The sequence below is a fragment of the Xiphophorus hellerii genome, chromosome 10 (genome assembly GCF_003331165.1).
Source record: "Xiphophorus hellerii strain 12219 chromosome 10, Xiphophorus_hellerii-4.1, whole genome shotgun sequence".
NCBI lineage: Eukaryota > Metazoa > Chordata > Actinopteri > Cyprinodontiformes > Poeciliidae > Xiphophorus > Xiphophorus hellerii.
Window position 1 is genome coordinate 20,297,401 of NC_045681.1, and position 20,306 is coordinate 20,317,706.

Here is a 20,306-nt window from a genome sequence, read left to right on the forward strand (position 1 = left end):
ACCACCTGCAGAAAAGTCAATAGGAATGTCTGCTAAGTTACTTTTCTCAAACAGTTGGGGATAATAAAAAAAAGGAGTTGGTAGAAGCCCTTAGACAATCAAGAGCCAATTTTGTAGTTTTTTTTGTTTGTTTTTTTTACATCTGCCTATTCATTGTCAGAGATGTTCTGCATCCAACCTGTCCAAGCCTGAGTTATTTGGCTTTAAAGTACAGGTTGTGGTTGACAACCTGTACTTTAAAGCCAGGTTAAAGTACAGGATTGATGGCGGGTTAGGGTTAGCGGTACCATGGTCGCATCATCATCTGGAACAGCAAAATGTTACATTTTTTTGACCATTTTCTCTTGATATCTTGTATATTTGGTTCCAACATGAGCCAAGATTATGCTTCTTTGCAGCTACAACTTGTTCAAAAATGACTTTTACATCCCATGTTTACCATCACCTTCCCAGAGGGTAACCCCTTGACATTGGTAAGGCGTTAATAAGAAGAGAAGAGAACAAATGGGGCCATTTAAATTGTCTAGAAGTTGTTTTTTTTTCCAGAGTGGCAAAACATTATTCTAAATAATTATTCAGAATGGTAGGCGTTTAAATGCTAAAGTTAACCCTGAGGTTAAAAAATAATGGGTTTTTTTTTTTAGCAAAGTTGAAAACTCAAGACTTTTTTTTTTATCTTTGTATGTTAGTAGCTAGATTTTAGAGCTCTGTGAGCTTAAAAGATGTAAATATATGTAAAAAATGCAATCATATGCCTTGTTGACTCATGAAATAAATGTTACTAACCGCATTCACACTCACACCCCGGCCTCATTACTGACAGATTAAGATCATTAAATGAGTTCAACAGAAGCTGTCAGAAGGCGAGGAAATCTTAAGTGACAAATAATGAACGTTATTGACATATTTTGACACATTACACTGTTACCTTACTAAAATAATGGTCAAATCTCCATTGTCTTTTGGAGAAAAACGACAAAGACTATTATTTTAGGAAGGTGACAACAGCAGTAAACCTTCCCAAAAGTGGTTAGCTTTTCAAAATGACCCCAATAAAGAATTAAAAACCCGTCCAGGAAGTCACATAAAAACCCAGAAGAACATCTAGAGCACAACAGATCAAATTTGCCTAATTTAACATCAGTGTTTGTGACTGAACAGTAAGACAGAGGCTCAGAAAAAAGAGCCTCTGTCAAAACCCACTGCCGCTGTAGAGTCTTCAGAATTAAGAACCGTGATATATGCTCTCTACCAGAACGTCCAAGCTGCAAATTCACAAACTTAAGCTCAAAACACTGTTAAAAAAGATTCAAAGATTACCCAAAAAAAAAAAAAAAATCCACCTCTGAATGGCTAAAAAAACAAACAAACACACTCACAAAAAGATTTCACACTGGCAAATACTTTTTGTCTTTCACAGCACTGCGTTTTGCCTACACTTACTGGAGCAATTATCGGTTTATTGGATCGTCTAGTACTCGACAAAATCAAGTCACGCCAAGAGCAACATGGCCGGGTAATTGCTCTCGCAGAGATGGATCTTCACTTTCACCTAGAACAACGTGCAATTTTTTCCTGACAGCTGCTCCCTTTGAATGTAAAGACCAAACACAGAGGCCTGTCACAAACCGACTAGCTGGCCTTGATACAACCATTGACAGCTCTGGGACAAGGTCCCTGCAGACCCACATCGGACATAAGGGTAATGGCCAATCTGGTGGCAGACTGTTTGTGAGAGATGTGCTGCTGACATGATGTGGGAGTTTTGTTGTTTGGGGTGTGTGTGCGTGTGGGGGTGTGTTTGTTGGCAGCCGGTCAAAGTAGTCCTGCGTAATGTGTCCGTCACTTTCACCGGCAGGACTGCCATGCGAGTGCATCAATCTTCGGCGGAGTCCAGGAACATGGACACCAGCCCAGGAACAATGTGTTCGCTGAGGGAAGTGTGAGGAAGTATGTGTGTGTTTCAGGATGTGCTTCTCTCTTCTGTTCTGATGTAGAGCTGGAGAGAGTTACAGAGGAGGTGTGTGGGGCTGTGGATAGGTAGAAACATTAACCAAAACAAAACAAAACAAAAGTAAAAAACATTTTAAAGTCAGCGGTGCTAAGATTCTTGTTTAGGGGATTAGTGGATAGGTTGGTTGTGCCCACCAGACTGGCAATGACTGCTCCCATTTAATTTTTTTGCAAACATGACAAAAGTAAGCAAGATCAAAAACATTGTCGGTAAATATTATTTTATTGGATCCAGGAGCGTAACGACACCCAAAACACACAGCTTGAGAGGCGATATCGAGTTCACGAGAACGAGGCAGCGAGGATTTAATACTTTCAAGAAAACCTCAAATACATGCTACAAAAGGTCTTTATTCTGTGTTTTCATTGATTTTGCCACACATTCAACAAACTGATTTCTATCTTTTTGTGATTTCTTTTTATCCCTTCAAAACTTAAGACAGTGATTCAGCTATGTACGATCTCAAGTACAACATTTACCATTTCCAGTTGCTACTGATAGAGTGAGCTGTGATTGTGATGTAGCTCAACATAACCGTAAATGACCAGCCACCGGTTGTCATAGCTTTGCTTCTTAGGTCTTTTGGCAACAACTTCCTGTGCTCATATGTTGTTTGTGTCTCGTCTTTCACTTTGTTTAAAGATATCGCTCCTAATGAGAACCCAAAATGCTGCCAAGCAGATGATTGAAAAGTAGTTGGGGCATCAACTTCATCAGATGAAGTCATGACGACGGCAGTCGCTGTCAACACGACAAGGAATATTGTGACGCTTCAGTATTGTGAGACTTTGTATGACGAGATCTTGATTTGGCATCAAAAAAGTTATATTGGAGTTATAAATCTTGGCAGTTTAAGCGCAAAAAAAAAAATTTCATTGACAGCCATTTTGAATTTTTCAGTGGGTAATGGTGGTTTTTGTATTTTCAAAAAAGCAAGTCCCTGGGAATATCTGTGCCATGTTAGGTTCTTGTATCCACATGCGAAAGATTTTGCTGAATATTCAATTATCTGCTGCGCTATAACAGTCTGCAGATATTCTGATCCAGGTTTGGACAGATAAAATGAGTGATTATAACCGGTCTGCACTTAACCCTGGATCGATTAAATCAAAGTCCTTACCGTTCCCGCTTCTCTGCAAGCAGCTGCCATGAAAGACGGTAACTAGACATTAGTAACAACCAGGGAGTTCATGCCTTAATGACGGACACTTCACCAGATTGATGGTCTTGAAATTGAACTATTAAACCTCTGACTGATTGAACAGCTCTCTAACACCTGAGCCACAGCCGCTCCGGTTCTGGCAGTCGAACACGGAGAAGAAATTCAAATCAAGTGCAAGACATCAGACTGAAAGGTGCGGTGCCTCCTTTTAACCTGTGACAAACGCCATGAACCTCGTTCCGTCTGATTTACCTGGCTGAGGTGTGCAGCAGTTTCTGGACATTGCCTTGTAGTCTTTTCCTACCGCTTAAACATTTTCACATTCTGGCAAAACATTCTGTTTGGATTTTACATGATGGATCAATACAACGTAGTGCGTAGTTGGAAGGTTAAAGTAAATATGTTTTCAGTTTTTCTTAGAATGAACACCTAGAAAGCGTGTGATGCATTTATTCCTATCCTCTCACTATTTTATGAACCTGTCTTTCACTCCTGAAGATCCTTTGGAAGATTGTCGGCCATTCTTCTTTGAAAAACCAAACAATTAGTTAAACGAGGAATAGTGAACATACATGTAAAACTCTTGGACTAGATTCTCATTTTGGATTTAGGCTTGGGCTTCGAGTGGACCGTATGGTTTTGCTTCCAACGACTCAATCGTAACTCCATCTGTTCAAGGTTGTTGCCGGACGGTAAGACTTAAGCCTCCAACCAGTCTTCCTTCAGGATTGCTCTGTATCCTGTCTTTTTGTCTGACCGCTGTTCTGTAAAGCCTGAGCTGTGGATCCAAACAGCTCCTCCAGAGTCACTACGGTCAGTCAGTTTAGGCAAATTTTATGTCTCAGCAGGTTCGACGAGGTTACGTATTCATTTTAGTTTTGGATGATGGACTTAAACGTGCTCCATGACATGTTCAACATGGATGAAATTAGGATATCTGCCAATAACCTTTACACAACGTTCTCCCTGACCTGACTGCTGTCTCCCTTTGTCTTCATGATGCTGTTTGTTCTCTAATGTTCTCTAACAAACTTCTGTCCAAACTGCACCCCAAACTCTTGCACAATGTAACAAAACCTGGAAGAATTAGCTGGTGTAACGCATGGCTCTAAAATTGCTCTGCTCAATGCTGACAACATGATGGAGTAGCTCTGTTACGTTGCTTCTGATTTCTTCATCAGTTTTTGGTCGAGGCCTTGCTTTCTGGATGGTTATTCCCTCTGGTTTTAGATGACGTGCGACTGGAAGGATTTTCTTGCTCTTACGTTTTAACCTTTGGACAGTTGCTTGGATGCGTAACTGTGGCAACAAATCCCACAGAAGTTGAAAGAGATGCTTCGTAGTGGCAGTACAGAACCAAAGAGCAAAGAGAGATGGAGGAAGTTCAAATCAACTCTTCGATTGAACCTAATGGGCAAGTATCATTTCCCCAACTCCAATGTCTCTCTGCCTGACTTTCTACTAACCATATGGTTGGAGAGAGATTTAAAGAGGCAAGTGAGGTGGATTAGCATGCTGTTGTGAAATATTGCCTCTGCTGCCTGGATATTTAGCATGTCATGACACTGTCTTCTGGTTCTTAAGATTCGTTCTTTAAGAATTCTTGGATCCCCTTAGTTCCACTTAACAACTGTGCTCTTTCCCGTGTTGGTCTATCACGTAAAAATCCAATATGGTGAAAAAGAATTGCCAAAAGTGCAAAGGCTCTGAACACCAGGCGTTGCATATCAGCTTCGCTCAACTTTTCGGATCGATCTATGTCGTATTAATGAAGATCCATTTCTCCTCTTCCCTAAAACCAGAACAGATTAATCACGTTGAAGTTCTTGTACTTGGAATTGACAATTCCAGACTCTTTAGATGAATTAGAGATCCCCCTGTGGAGACTTGATGTTCCCATAATTATGAGCTACGACAGGCTGTTTAATTAGTGTTCCATCTCATTGCTATGAAATATATTTTCCTTCTGACAATAACACTATTACACACCGATCCTAGGGTGTTGGTTGAACTAAACTAATTGCTATTTATGAGGCAAGTGCTGCCGTCAGCCTGTTCCAGGCACAGCTGCTTCACACCTGAGACCCACATGTCTGTTCAACCACAGTATTAGTGTTCAGGAAATAAATATTTGGTCTGTATGAGTTTTTTCATACTGTCCATCATATTCCCACAAGGCAAAAATCACATTAAGTAGATTCTAATGTATCATCACATGTGAAGTATATTGAATATTTATATTAGAAGATCGGTTATCTAAGACTTTGTAGTTTTTTCAGAAAGAATTTGCATATTTCTTTCCCTAAAATATGTCCTTTTAGTAAAGAGAAAGCCCATCATTAAGCTTGATGGTGTACTGGATATGGGAAATAAAGCATATGCTCAATCACTGTGAATGTAAATTGAATGCATTCAGTGGGAAACTTTTCACTCCTGTATTTAATTTACTTAATTTTTTATTTATTGTGGTAAGCTGTAAAAATGTGATATGAGAAATGAGAAAGAATAACCCACAAACTTAAACAGGTTAAACTGACACGCATAGGCCTATCACAATAATCAATAAATCAATTAATCGCAAGATAAATTAAAACAAACTCCATCCATTCCATCCATTTTCTAACACTCTTGTCCCTAATGGGGTTGGGAGAGGTGCTGGTGTCTATCTCCAGCAAACATTTTGGGTGAGAGGCGGGATTCACCCTGGTCAGGTCGCCAGTCTGTCGCAGGGCAACACAGAAACAGACACACCACCATGCACACACACACTCACACCTAGGGAGAATTTAGAAAGACCAATTAACCTGACTGATTTTGGACTGTGGGAGGAAGCCGGAGAACCCGGAGAGAACCCACGCATGCACAGGGAGAACATGCAAACTCCATGCAGAAAGACCTCGGGCCTGGAATCGAACCCAGGACCTTCTTGCTGCAAGGCAACAGTGCTGCCGACTGTGCATCTTAAAACAAACTCAATTATTTCCATTGGCATGATTTATCCTTTATCTCTTTTTTTCTCTCTTTATGCCAAAAACTGGATGGTAAAATCTTTAGTTTGGTGCTTTGGTCTCAACCGGCTCCTTTTTTGAAGGACAATCTGGTTTACAAAGACTTCAAAATAAATTTTATTTGTTGTTCTGTTTATTTATTTTGTACATTTAAAAATCTATTCCAGTACCAGTGTTCAATGTTCATTACAATCTAAAGTTTACTGATCTTTTAGAATGTGCTTTCACATTATTAGTTTGCCATTACCATTATATTACTCAAAAATGGTCTCAAACAACAATATTATCGTTTATCGCGATAACTTCTGGAACAATTTATCATCCAGCAAAATTTGTGATCGTGACAGGTCCAGACACGCCTTCTTATCATGTAATAGAAATATTAAATAATGTCACAATTTTCAATCATTGGTTTGCTAAGCTCCTAACTACTCCTAACTCCTGACTATTCAGTCACAACCACTGAAACCTGAAATCTGATTCCTGTCATGGCATGAAAACTAACTTAACTTATTAACCAAATATAAAAATCCTTAAGAAAACAGCAACATAAGCTATGAATCCATTTTATATATGATCGCCAAAGGTTTGGAAAGTGTGTCAGGGTTACTTTCTCTACGAGTGTTTTGAATATTTTACCCATGTTTTTATGTGATTTGTAGAAGTCTTAAAATAATTTGGACTTTTAACAAATCCATTAACACTGGCCCAGACCATGATACATAACAACATACTGCATTCACACAAAAGACATAAAACAGACTTTTCTTTTTCTTTTTCAGAAACAAAAAATTTACATGAAGTTCATTTTGCTCCTTATAAATGTATTTCACATAAACTTTTCCATTAAGATTTTAAAATAACATTTTCGAACAAATCCTTTTAAGTGGCTGCTGGGATTTATCAAAAAAGACCAAAGCCTCATGGAAAACCGGAGTAACAATGCTTTTATGGTTCGTATTATTAATTTGTCGATGTCGAGGGCTGCAGATGACATACACAAATCAGCGAAATTATTATGAAAAGACTCAGGTAATGACGGCCCATCAGCGAAACTCCAACAAACATGATTAGCCGCTTTATGTCAGGGGCGCTTAAGTGTAGAGCTGTGAATGAGCCAGTGATTGTGAAGCATGAATGAAAAGCTTGATGTCAATTATGGAATACTAACGAGCATTTCTTCGGGTTCAGGCAGGGTCTCTTTGAAGAAAGTGTTTTGGTTTTTTTTCCTCTTCTATTTTTTTGGACCTATGACTCACAGGTGCTGATTTTAACCAACTGTTGATCTGTGAAACACGGGGGGGGGGGGGGGGGGGGGGGGGGGGGTCCCGACTGCAAATTCCAGCACCTTTGAAGCGACTGCACAAATTAATCGGCCGAATTCTATTCTTGTATTCAGTGAACTTTGAAAGGGCAAACTGCGGATTTGCCCCTTTTTTTCCCCCCAGACTTGCTTCCTACCCACTGAGATAATCGGACAAAGGAACGAAAATGAGAAAGAAAACAAACAAACAAAAAAAAACCCCGCACACAATCAGATTTAACTAAGTGAGCTGAAGCTCTGCAGAAAACATCCCCACCCAAAGTCATGATGACTTCTGCCAGGTTTTCTGCAGGACCTGAAGAGGTATAAAGGTTGTAGGGGTGTGTGTGTGTGTGTGTGTGTGTGTGTAGGGAAAGCAGGTAAAGCAGGGAGGGAGGCAGGCAGCAGACAGATATCAGGCAAGGAAAATCACAGGACCGAGCAGCAACACAGTACTGACATTCTCCCCACAGGGCCCCGCCAGACCAAATCATCCACACTTTAACACCACCATTAACCCTGTGATTGGTTTGAAGGATGCTTGGACTCCTAATGAGCAAATCAGTGTGCATGGCTGCGTGCGTTCCAAGTGTCTGTGTGCTTACGCGGCTAATGAGGGGCGGCGGACCCCCTACGACTGCCTTGACGGGCGAGATGGTGCAAGAGGGCGATGACGTCCCCGTTCACCGGCTAAACACCTCATGGTACAGAAACACATGCTTCTTGAAGGTCGTGTGGAGTGATCCAGATGGAAGCTAACGGGATAATTGGGATCTTTATTTAAACGGAGAAATTCCTGGTGGTTTTATCTTGGGAGGACCGGATGAAGAGTGTGGAATGCTCTGCTTAAGGGGACGGTACCAGGTGTTTTGCAGGCACAAAGTGCCATTTTGTAGCACAATAAAATAACTTTGTCACCTTTGGTTGTTATAAAGATGCTATTTATATAGAATATGACTTGAAAGAAATTCGACTTTGTAATTTAACGCCTTGAAATTGGGGCACTCACTCTTTTAAAAACTCCTCCTCTTTCTGAAGTCATCACAACATGGCTCCCGTATTAATCCTTTGACAACGTTTTTACCAGCGTTGCACTGAGCTGTGGCTCGTATAACGAGCTCAGCAGATGCGCAGTTCCGCCAGGTGTTTGCTAATTGCTGCTGGCTAGTCTGAAGGAGCTGAGTGAGTGAGCTGAACGTGGAAGCTCAAAAGCTTGGAAACTGCAGCTCTGACGAACAGCATCGTCCTCGAAGGTGGCGCCAGGTCCCACCATGCATTTTACCCAGCTGAATGCTTGAAATAGGAGATTACAACCATTACAACTTACCAAAACTCCAGGTAAGTTTTGGAAGAAGGGATAAGATTATAATATGATGTAAAACTCAAAAAAGTCCCATTTACATAATACTGCCACCTTTAACCGCCAGCGTGCACCGGAGATTCAAGAAACAACTTCAATATCAACACAGTCTGACCTACAGTACATACTAGTATTTGGAAAACTGTCCCTTAGCAAGTCGGAGATGAATCACACTCTTTTGGTTGCAATGGACAAGCTGCTGGAAGATAAACCTGAGATAATTTTGTGGAATATGCTAACATGAGGAACAACTGGATTTTCTTTTGGTAATGCCTTCCCTGAACCAGAGACTGAATGGTAAATGGACTGAACTTATATCAATCATTTTGACAACTCAAAGCGCTTTACACTAGAGTCACATTCCCCCATTTGCACTCACATTTATACACCAAATGGTAGGCAATTTGGGCACCCAGGGGCACATTGGCATTTGGCAGAAGGAAGCTGGAATCGGACCTACAACCTTCCAATCACAAGAGGCCTAATCTACCCACAGAGCCACAGTCGCCCTCTTAATGGTAAGGCAACACCAGAAGTGTCTTATTTAAGACGCTTACTTAGGCAAATATAGACATAAATATCTACTGTAGATTCACTTTTGAAAAAGTTCGAGTCTTAGGTCAAAATGGATACGTGCAAAGTTTTTAATATCAGGACACCACACGTAACCAAATTAATTTGGGTGTCCCTCGTCTGCAACCAATAGCACTTTACCTGGAGCAGACCGCAATGCTTTTAAACCATAAAGGTTTCTATTTCCAGAGAATAATAAAGTTCTTGGGTTATTGGAGGGCAAATTATTCCAATCCCCAGAGTCAGGGTGAGGGGTTGTGTTAGAAGGGTGAGAAAACTGCACTCACTTGGCACCCGGTTGATGGCTCTCAGGGGTCTCAGCACACGCACCGTCCTCACAGCTGAAAAGCTAACATTTTGCAGGTTGAGTGAGTACTCCAACATCCTGGGGAACAAAAAAAAAAGAAGAGAAAGAGACAGAGAGAGAACAGAAAACATGTGTCAATGCAGCATCTACAAGCCAAATGTTGCTGAAGCTCATGCACCAAACTCTCCAGCAACTAATTAATCTTTTAATATTCCCAACGACTTCTACATTCTTGGATTTATGAAATGGCTGCTGTGCATATGTTCTGGCAAACGGTGCAAGTTTACACCAAAGCAATGAAGTCTACGACTGCGAGAGCGTAACAATTGAGAAACATCACTCTGTCCGTGCTAGCACACGCAAGCATGGCAAGCATGCGATATTTGTGCGGCGGGCGGAGCGCGCGTTCGCACGCATCCTCGCGCGGTTGATCTTCAAAAGGCGCGACCGGCACATGTGCGTCTCCTTTGAGACATCGAGAGCAGACTGGGAGAGATGCCTCTGACTCGGAAGACGCGGTGTCCAAGCGGAGCTGCCTCAAATCGCCGCGCTCTCGGTGGCCTCTGCGGTGGCTTTTTTTTTCTTCCAGAGTGTGATGGGAGGTCAGGAGGACACCGCTCTGAAAGGGAAACTGTGGGATGTCTTATTTGTGATTGCTGTTTATCGTCCTCGCTTTGCACAGCGCCTCTCTCTGCTTGTGTGTGTGTTTGTGTGTGTGTGCGGAGCAGCTGCTGAGCACATGTGCAGCTGGAAGGAGCGTGCAGATGAAGGAATTCCCTTCTCGCGCTGACTCCAAGTCTGTCTGACAAATTCGCAACACATGTTGGACGCTGTACGTGAGCGTGTGCGTGTTTGTGTCACCTGGAGTGCAAGAAACTCCCTTAATAAACCTATGAATGAGCGCGTTCTCCTTTATCACATTAAGGTGTCCCGGTGCATGCCTGTCTGGATCGCTACGGCAAAGCACCGGAATAAGGAGGAAGGAACACCCCCTCTCGTTCGCGAACACACCCACACACACCCACCCCCGCAATCACACACACAAAGTGAGTATGTGAAAACACAGCCGCAGCCAACAGATGGCTTCCAGGCCACAGAATGAAGGTAAATGGATAAACGGTTACCAAAGAGGACCGACCAAGAGCAGCAGACAGAAACAAGGTTGCAATAACGGTTTCCGCCAGTCTCAAGATATCGGCAAATCCCTTCAGCAGCTGCGTGATGCTCTGCTTTGGCGCTCATGGATATTTAGGCTCCACCTTTCACTTTTAAGACATGCTGCAAGGCAGAAAAAAGGTCACTCGTGGGCTGTTAAACGAATGGCAAAAGGATACCTCAGCAAAATCTGTTACATGTCAAAGTCAACTTGAAAGTCAGAGAGAGTATAACTATCTCTGGAAATATCTGTACATCTCTCGACTAAAACAGCAACTATGGGGCAGAACAACAAAGTAGAAGACAATTGGGGTAACACTGTAAGAGGAAGGTGAGGTCTTACAGAAGCAAGCATACAATATCAATAGCCCTTTGCATGTTTGTAAAACAAAAGAATCTTAAACATGTGGCATGCCTTTGGACTCAATCCCTCTAGCTTCAGTCCAAAGACTCAAAGACTACTTTGAAGATCCACATTTATCCAAGCTAATAGTCTTTTTAGGCATGTCCCCACCAGCTATACATGTCTAGAGACGGGAATGTTGCCCATTCTTCTTTACAAAACAGATCAAACTCCGTCACATTAAATGGAATTAGTCTGTAAACTTTCCGCCAAGCCTTGCCACAATCTCTATTCGATGTTTTTAATAGCACCGGTGCCCCCCAGGGGTGTTTCCTATCCCCACTCTCCTTCTCTTTGCATGAATGACCGCACCTCAGCAGACTTCTGAAGTGGACACCGCTGTTATTAGTCTGACCCAGGAAGCCTCTTCTGGGCCTTAATCCAGGACTTGTACAGATCGAGGGTCAGGAAAAGAGGCATGTCTGCAGACCCCACACATTCTGGATTCAAACTGTTTAGACCTTTAACTTGAGGTTGGTGCTGTAAAGTGCCATTTGCAAAACCGGCACTTTTTTCTGACCAAATGTATATCTTTATCTAAAATGTCTGTCCATTGAGGGCAAAGTGAAACCGAAGTCAAATTCCTTGTTTGTGTGAACAAACATAGCCATGAAATTCTGACTCAGATAAATAATCTCTTTTAGATTTGGATTGAACCATCATTATTGAAAATAAACAAGAGAAAAAAAAAAATCATTCCCTGACCATATTAGCTATGGTACTTATGGCTCCAATTTAGTAGCAGCTTAGAAACAGGAAAACAATCTGAAATAAAAAAAACGCAAGCTGCAGTCAGGCTGAAAAAGAAGGCTGATCGAACTCTTTGTCTGGAATTAATTTGAATTTTGGGGGATTTCTAAAATTATGTATCTGGGAAGATGATGGGAAGTGGTGTGGATTTATAGTGTGCTGGCTCGGACTGCAGACAGCTGGTTAGTCTATTCCTTTTAATCTTCACCAGGTTCTCAAAAGTTGTTTTTGTCCACCTGGTGCCCTCAAGTTGCCATTTGAAATATTTTAGCACATTCCTGGTAGATTTTTTTTCCCCCCCAATATATACCCTTTGTATTATTTTTCCTTATTAATGTTCACACGACACCAATACAACCGTGGTTTGTAGGCCATGGGACATATTTTGGCAAGATTCATTTGGGCATATCTTTGCTTACAAGATGTCTTGAGAGGTCAAGGAAGTTCTGTTGAAGTGTATTTCACTTCAGGGACTCAGTGCAATTCTTATCTTAAACAGATGATGTCACTCCAGATAATATCAACCTGAATTCAACAAGTAGCAGAAGAAGAATCTATATAGGAAGTATATTCCTAATAGAAAACCCTAACTAAACTACAATTGATTGGGACAATACAGTGGATACACGATGCACATATCAGACAAAAGATTACCACTACCTACCAAGCGTAACGCATTTCATTGGGGACCCCGTCTGGTCTGCATGAGTGTATTCTGCCCCATACACAAACACAGATGTACTGAATATTTTTTGACACATTTCTGTCAGAATCACTGTTATATTTGCAACAGTAGCTCCTTTGTTGGATTGAGACAAAAAGGCCATCAACTGCTCACCACGTATGTCAATCTGCCATTTGCTGCTCGGGATCCTGTCGCCGGTTCATAACTCCTCGTTCTTTTGTACGACGACCTTGGAACGCCAAAACAAGAGCTGGGTTTTCGTCGACCCTCTGACCAAGTCGTCCAGCCTAAAAAATGTGCGCTCTTGTCAAATACTTTTTAATTTTTACAATCTCTCATAAACTTTGAGAACGCACGTTTGATTTGCTGCCTAGCATATCTCAACCACTAACAGCTGCCATGACAAAACAAATCATTTTCATCCCCACCGTCAGTGGTCAAAGTGTTCCCCCTAATCAGTTTATGGCGTTGCGCACCGGTTAGTAGTCCCCAAGTGACAGCAACATTATCCTAATACTTATAGGAAATACATTGAGAGCCACAGACAAGCTACAAATCCCCAAGGGCAATATTACAGAAATATTAAGGTAATTCCTCATCAGACACAGTTGCATAAACTTAAAAGTGGATGATGAATGATGTCTGTCGTAAAATAGTCTTTGCGAAAACACACGCTTGCCTTGATGAGAGCCAGATGATGTTTGGTGTGCCGAGACGAGTCTGACCCACCCAACCTAAACCAGAGGGGAGGAACAGCTGCGGAGAAATGGAGTGTATCGAAGTAACTGGAAAGACAACAGGGAAATCGTGCATTCATTTTTGCTTTTATTCCAATTTTAAGTAGAAGCTGGATTTGATTGTGTTATTTTAAGGACGGGCAGCGCATGCTGACAGACAATGAGAGGTCAGGGAAGACGGGAAAAGCCCGACTTCGTAGAGAGTCTACGTGAGGAGAATCTGAAACGCTGCTATGCCAGGGAAGGGACAAAAGATGTTCTTTTTTTATAGGTCTACACCCACAAATAATATGATGAAGATGCATTTGTTTTATGGCGAGATCCAGAGAAGGGCAAAATTGCTGAAGAATGTAATGAGAACGAGGGATGAACTAAGGTACGTAAGCACAGACCTCTGTAAAACGGCTCATCTGACCCGTTTGATGGAAATAAATTTGTTTTTCCACCACAATATCACAAGTAGTTTACCTGCTTTGGTTGTTGAAAGTTTACACTCATCAACATCAATGAGAATCATGCAAATTTTTTGACACTTAAAGCTGATGAACAGTTTTGTTTTTTTTTCTAAGGCCAAATGATTGTGTCGAACAACTTGAAAAAATTTCAAGGAGAATTGAGAACAAATTGTATTGTAGATTTTTCTCTAGTTAAAACTTTACACGTAGGCATAAATATATCCATATCTCACCAGTGGCCATTTTCTTAAAATCTGAGTTTTCTCTTGTATGGTGAGGGTGGACCGTCTTTCCGTGAAGCATAAGAATACATTTTTCATAATACCCTGGACTTAAAATAACAACAACAACAAAAACATTATGAAACTTAAGAAGCTTGCAGAGGGTTGACATTTAAAAGCAAAATCGCATAAAGTGGATTTTGCATCAGACTCTGTTAGGATCATTTCTCTTTCCTGTTCTGGTATGGCCCCTGTATTCCTGTATCAACTGGCTCCACTTAAGGATGACCACTGCTGCCCTTTTCTGGATGGAGGATGAGCTAGAAGCAGACATTACTGGCTCTTTAATTTGAACTACCTTTAATCTAATAAACCACTAATTAACATATAATCCTAAATTGATTCACTGTTATACTAAAGAAGCTCGCCACATTAGGAGTGGCATATATCTGGTTCTGCAGCAACTCCATCAAAAACAAAGGCAACTAAAGCTTGGAAGCATTAAACACTTGCCATAATGGGACTCAGATACACCTAAAATAGAAAAGCATGCGAGGCAGCTTGGGAATGTGGGACAGCGTGGAATGTTAAACTCAGTTTGTCCTCACCTAACCCTTTATCTGTCTACCTCTTGGCCGGTGTCTGAAGGTCTTTCCATCCGGTGGCCCACTCCACCAGTGCAGGCATCTGTCTTCTTCCAAGCTTCTTCCACTGTGATAATGTTAAGCAGGCTTCATTCCCATATATGACAGACAGGAAAACAGGAGCGGATGGCTGTAGCTGTGTCCAATAGCTAACTGTGTTGAATCCAAACACAGACACCACTGCACTCTCTTCTTTTTTTTCTCTCTCGTTGCATTTACAAATAGCCTGATATATAATCAGGTTGTTTTTCTCTTCAATTATGCTGCAAAAATGTCATCTTGTTCTCATTAGCTCTTGGTGGCTTAAGAGCAGCCTTGAAGGAGTTAATGAAGACCATGCAAGGCTGAAAAGGAGAGGAGAGATTAATAGAGTTGTAATACGAAGGTCACCAGCAACTGAAAGACAACGCAAATTAATCTCTGCATGAGTCTGACAGCTAGCTAATAGAACAACATCAACTGTCATTTATCACCATTTACTTATTTCACTACTTATTTCCAAAGATGCCCTTGTGGAAACATGAAACATGCTGAAACCAACGCCTTGGTAGGAAGCAGCATTTCATTTAAAACTGTTTTGTTGTCACTCTACCAAAAGCCAACATTTGCATACAAAACGCCAACGCCCTGGAACGAATGCAGCCAGTCATGTAATATTTAAGCCCTTGCGGGAGTGAAAACACTTGTCATAGCACGAAGTAGCACAAAAGCTTGTGCTACTTCCCCTTTCAGGACCGACTTTCTGATGGAATCACATCCTGCTGTTTTAGGAAATGAATGTAGTTTTGAGACGTTGTCCTCGTCGTCGCTGCTGCCGACACACTTCATACGCATCACGGAATAACTCGTAATTCGTCTTGTCCTGCATTGCTTTTGTCGCATGCCGGTTCCTTTCTGTTCGCCTCCACGTCGGTGACAGGCGTCCTGTCGCAGCGACCGTCCCACGACAGACCAGTTGTCAGTGATGGGCGGCCCCCATGTAGGTGTTTGTGCGTTAGGGGACGGGGTTTGGATTCTGCTAGGTAGATTTGAGAAGTATCTGTGTTTTTTTGTGAGTAGTACGGAGGCAAAAACAATCCTTCCCCTTTTAGCTTGCGGATTAACATGAGCTTACTGTAATGTTTGGTAATAATGATTGGAGTTTCAGAGGTTTCGGTACGCTGAGTTTCTGAGACATGTCTTGGAGCTATTTTAATGGGGAAACAAAAAAAAATAAAACTCATCACAATGTAAAATGTCATTCAGTTTGTGGGGAGCAGTTATTACTGCACACTATTGGGACTAATGAAGGTAGCTGCAAGTACATCTAATTTATTGTCATCATTAAGTTACATGCTTGATGGCCAAAACAAAGATTAACACGTAAATTTGGCTCCAAAACAATAAATATGTGCTGTGATTACAAATTAGTAGTTTCTCTGTAAAGCAGTGACTTTTCAGGCATGTGGTACAAATATTTATACACAGCCTGACATACATTATCAAAATGTAGTTTCCATTTTTAGAAGCTCATTTATGTGCAATTAAGCAATTCCTTGCCTGCATTGCGAGTGCATAACGCAGCCGACACGACTATGCCGAGAAGGAGGCATCGATACAATGACTGATAGCATTGCTGGTCGACTATTTGGAAGATTAACAAATAAATAATGATAATAATAAATAGATGACAAGTGTCCTCTAGCAATAGCAATTTTCAGCAGCAGGGCAGCCTAATAATTCCAGCACATCATCACGTTATGGCACAACACCGTTATGTCTGGATGCTGTGGGTCTAAAGACGTGGTGCAGATTATGTTTGCTGCACGTTCCACAAGTTGTGCAGGAAACAGATGTTTCTGACCGGTTTATGCTATAAAACCAAAACAAAAACCCCCCAGCATAATCAAACTTAATACCATGCAGTGTTCTATAACAAACAAAAATTAATATTAATACCCGCCGAAGAGCAGACAAACGAAACGATACTGAAGATAAAACACAGTCTTGTATGAAACGTTCATCTTTTGCTCGAGGAATTTAGCGCCAGTCAGTGTTTTTGTGGTTTCCCGTAAATGACTTCACAGACCTGACACACGACTCGTTCAAATCGTTTCAGTGCTCGTCTTCCATGCATTACTGTGGGTTGATGGGGAAAATTTGCCTCGCCAGAAGCTTCACTACCTTTACCTTATGACTGTGTTTGTTTGTCAGAGGCTCACTCTGAGTTGCACTTCTGCATGGGCGGAGTGACCGTGCCTTAAGCGTCATGTCAATCGGCAGTCCATAAACTGACACACGTTGCTGGTGACTTTAAACATCACCGTTACTTTTTCACTTTTGGACATTTTGTAGCAATTGTTTTTTTGGATAAGAAACGGATCCCATCACTATAAAGGTTTTTTTTTTGTACATCCGTGCATCATTCCGTAACATCTTACAGGGATGCGTTATACCAGCCGATGACAAAATAGTTTTCAACAATCTACTCACAGCAGCCTGGTGAAATCCAGCCCCTTGTTCGTCCAGAGGGTCTGGATTCTCGGCTATTGAGAAACGTTTGCTTCCTGGAGGCTCTGGAAGATTTAAATTTGACCCAATCGCTGACATTTGTCCGTGGCGTACGTAATGCCACAGTTCGATGCCATGAAGCTTACAGGAAATTACCTGCGCCGTAAACAACCATCCTCCAGTGCGAACTGAGAAGTGCTGAGCTGAACGAGGCGGCTGTTAAGTCAACATTTGGAACGGCGTCTTTCGACTTTGTTAACTTCCTCTATTGCCATTGTTGCAGTGCATGAAATTGACGTCATCATTCAATCTCTCCTTCTGTTCACCGATTGGCCCGGTAGAAATCCTACCAGAGGAGAAAGCCCAAATGGAGCAGTGAAGGGAGATGAGAGTCGAGTGGAACTGCATACGAAAGGAAACGGCAAACTCATAGGGGGTGCTTGCCGTCCCACACCCAACTTTAGTGGGTATGAAATGGAACACAGACAGATTCCTTTCTTTCTCCACCTCATACAGCATCACAAAGTTACCCTCATCTGTTATTTTAGACTCACCAGAATTCCCATAGTGCCCAAAGAAAGTGTAATTCAATTTCAGCTGCTTGGGCAGAAGGCATTCAGGAAAGCAGTCTGCTCTCACTGCGCCGTTATTAGATTTAGAACTACAGCTACTGTCTCGCACTTAATTACAAAACATCCCATCGCTGCCTCCCTTGAATCATAATCCATGACCAGCGAGGTGACCCCACTGCTAGTGGGGGAATAATCACAGTGATGCGGGAGGAGGATGAGGAGACCTCGGCCAGGAACGTTCAGCAGCCCGAGTCAAAGTACGTGAAAAAGGAAGAGGCAGTTTGCGTAGAAGCCATCACCATTCCTGGTTTTAATGCCCTTCCTCTCCTCTAATTTCAATGTGGCAGAATTTTTTTCTACGTTCCACTTCCGTTTGTGAAACTGAAGTTAATTTAAGATAAATAAAATAAAAAAAAAAAACACATATGGAGTTGAGATTTGGGCGGATCGTATACGCTGCAGCTTGGCATCCAGCCCTGAGACGATGGAGAAGTGCCAACAGCCAGCAGCTGTAATCCTCGCTAATTAGTTGTTGCTGGTCGTTGTTTGATCCCCCAAATCACCAGACCTGCACTTATGGCAATTTGTGGATAGAGGGCAAACGGCCTGCTCTTTACCAACAAACAGTATTTACAACCCCTTCAGCAAACTAATGTGCTGAAAAATATGAATATTTAACCATAATACTAGGGGTTTTTTGGGAAATAGAACAAAATCAATGCGTATCTAAAGATTAAGTTATTCTTTTGTTGATTTGGACTCTGCATAATTTATTAATCTGGGCACTAATAAACATATTTGTAGGAGTTTTTAGCTCAAATTAGATTTTTTTTTTCTTTTTCTTATTTTTACATTACAAATACTGTTGTATGACAGAGGATTAGTGCCAGACTAAGATTATTTTTTTTAATTGTGAGACTAAAGTCATAATGTTACAAGAATAAACTCATAGGATAAGTAGAAGACGCAATATTACCAGAAGAAAATTATAAAATGATGCGGAAAAACGTCATTATCAAGTATTATGTTCACAATATTTGCCTTATTTGTAAAACTGATACCAAAGTGCAACTTCATAAGATGCTCAACATTCCCAATTTTAATTTTTTGTGTTATCAAGTTAACATAAAATTACTACTTCATTCTACTAATATTATTCAAGTAATATGAGTTTGGTCTCGTATTCTTTTGACTTAGTTTTCACCAATTATCACGACTTTATTCTGGTAATGAGACTTTAATCTCATATCATTATGCCTTTTTGCTCATTTTATTACAACTTTATTCTCTTCAAATTATGACTTTTGTACAGCGTTACTCTCATATTATTTTGACTTTGCTCATTATTTCGCCTTGCTGTCGTGCAACCTTATTCTCGTAATATGAACATAAAGTTTTTCTCGCAATATTATGACATTTTTGTTGTAAAATGACTTTATTCTCTAAATTTAATGACTTTTTTCTGAGTCTGACCCTAATACTCCATCATACTGTTGTATGTCTTTACCACATTTTTATTTGAAGACTTCTTTTTCCTATTCAGTAACTTGCAGCTTAGACCTGAGCTGAGACAAACAGAATACGTGGCTTTAAAGTAGTTGGTCAATTCACGTTCAAGTTCTTTTCATTCCCGGTTTCTTCATCATGTCTTTAATTAAAGCCCAAACCTTCAACCTGCAGCTCATGAAACAGGCCGGCAGGTCGACACAGACGTTGGTAGAATATGTCGGGCTAATGGCTGAGTGCCAGTCACCCTGTCTGGCCGTGCGCAGCAGGTCCGCCTCTGTTCTGCACTCTGCTGTGATCAAAACACCGTCACCGAGTGCGACGCCTCGCTCAGCCCGAATTTATTGGACCAACATCATATATAGCTTAGATTTGATTTTTTATTCTCCTTCCAGAGTCAGAAGTGGAGAACCGCCATCCAGGCAAAATCACGTTACAACATAAAACCGTTCTAATAATAAACCTTTTGTTATAGCAAAATAAATGTTAACATTTATAAGTTATGACATGATGCAGTTCTATTTTTCCCTTCGCCTTTCGTGGCAGCTCTTTGCCGCCGTCGTCTCCCATCGGGTATTCTTATTCGTATTTTCATTTTGTCACATTGTTTTCCTCTCTATCAACTTCTTGCACCTCCCGCAGCTCTTTGTCTTCCCTCTCAGATGTCTTTCGCCGTCCCTTCTCCTGCTCTTTCCATCGTCACGCTCTCACTTTCCTCTGCTGTCTCCCACATGAGCTGGAGGTGATCCAAAGTGCCATCAATAAATCAACAGGAGAAGAAAGGAGACGACGCTAAGGATTCAGGCTCCTCTTCTGGGATCCTTTCAGCTCCTCAAGTGTGGCTCAATCAAAGGTCTGAAATGCAATATGTCAGGCTAAAGACTTTTTAAATCGAGAAGGTGCCATTCACTTTAAAATACAGTATGAAAAAGTCAAGAGTTATGCAAACGTCTGGCGACAA

General features: G+C 41.3%; 1 protein-coding gene across 15 annotated transcripts in view; it reads right to left on the bottom strand.

Annotated features, from left to right (window-relative positions):
- cacna1g (calcium channel, voltage-dependent, T type, alpha 1G subunit) overlaps nucleotides 1-20,306 on the bottom strand; it is a 271,449-nt gene that overhangs the window by 123,464 nt on the left and 127,679 nt on the right. For all 15 annotated transcript variants that reach the window (XM_032573632.1, XM_032573624.1, XM_032573631.1 and 12 more), the window contains one exon: nucleotides 9,708-9,805. In XM_032573632.1, coding sequence (XP_032429523.1) covers nucleotides 9,708-9,805 — 98 coding nt within the window. The remainder of the gene's footprint in view (nucleotides 1-9,707; nucleotides 9,806-20,306) is intronic.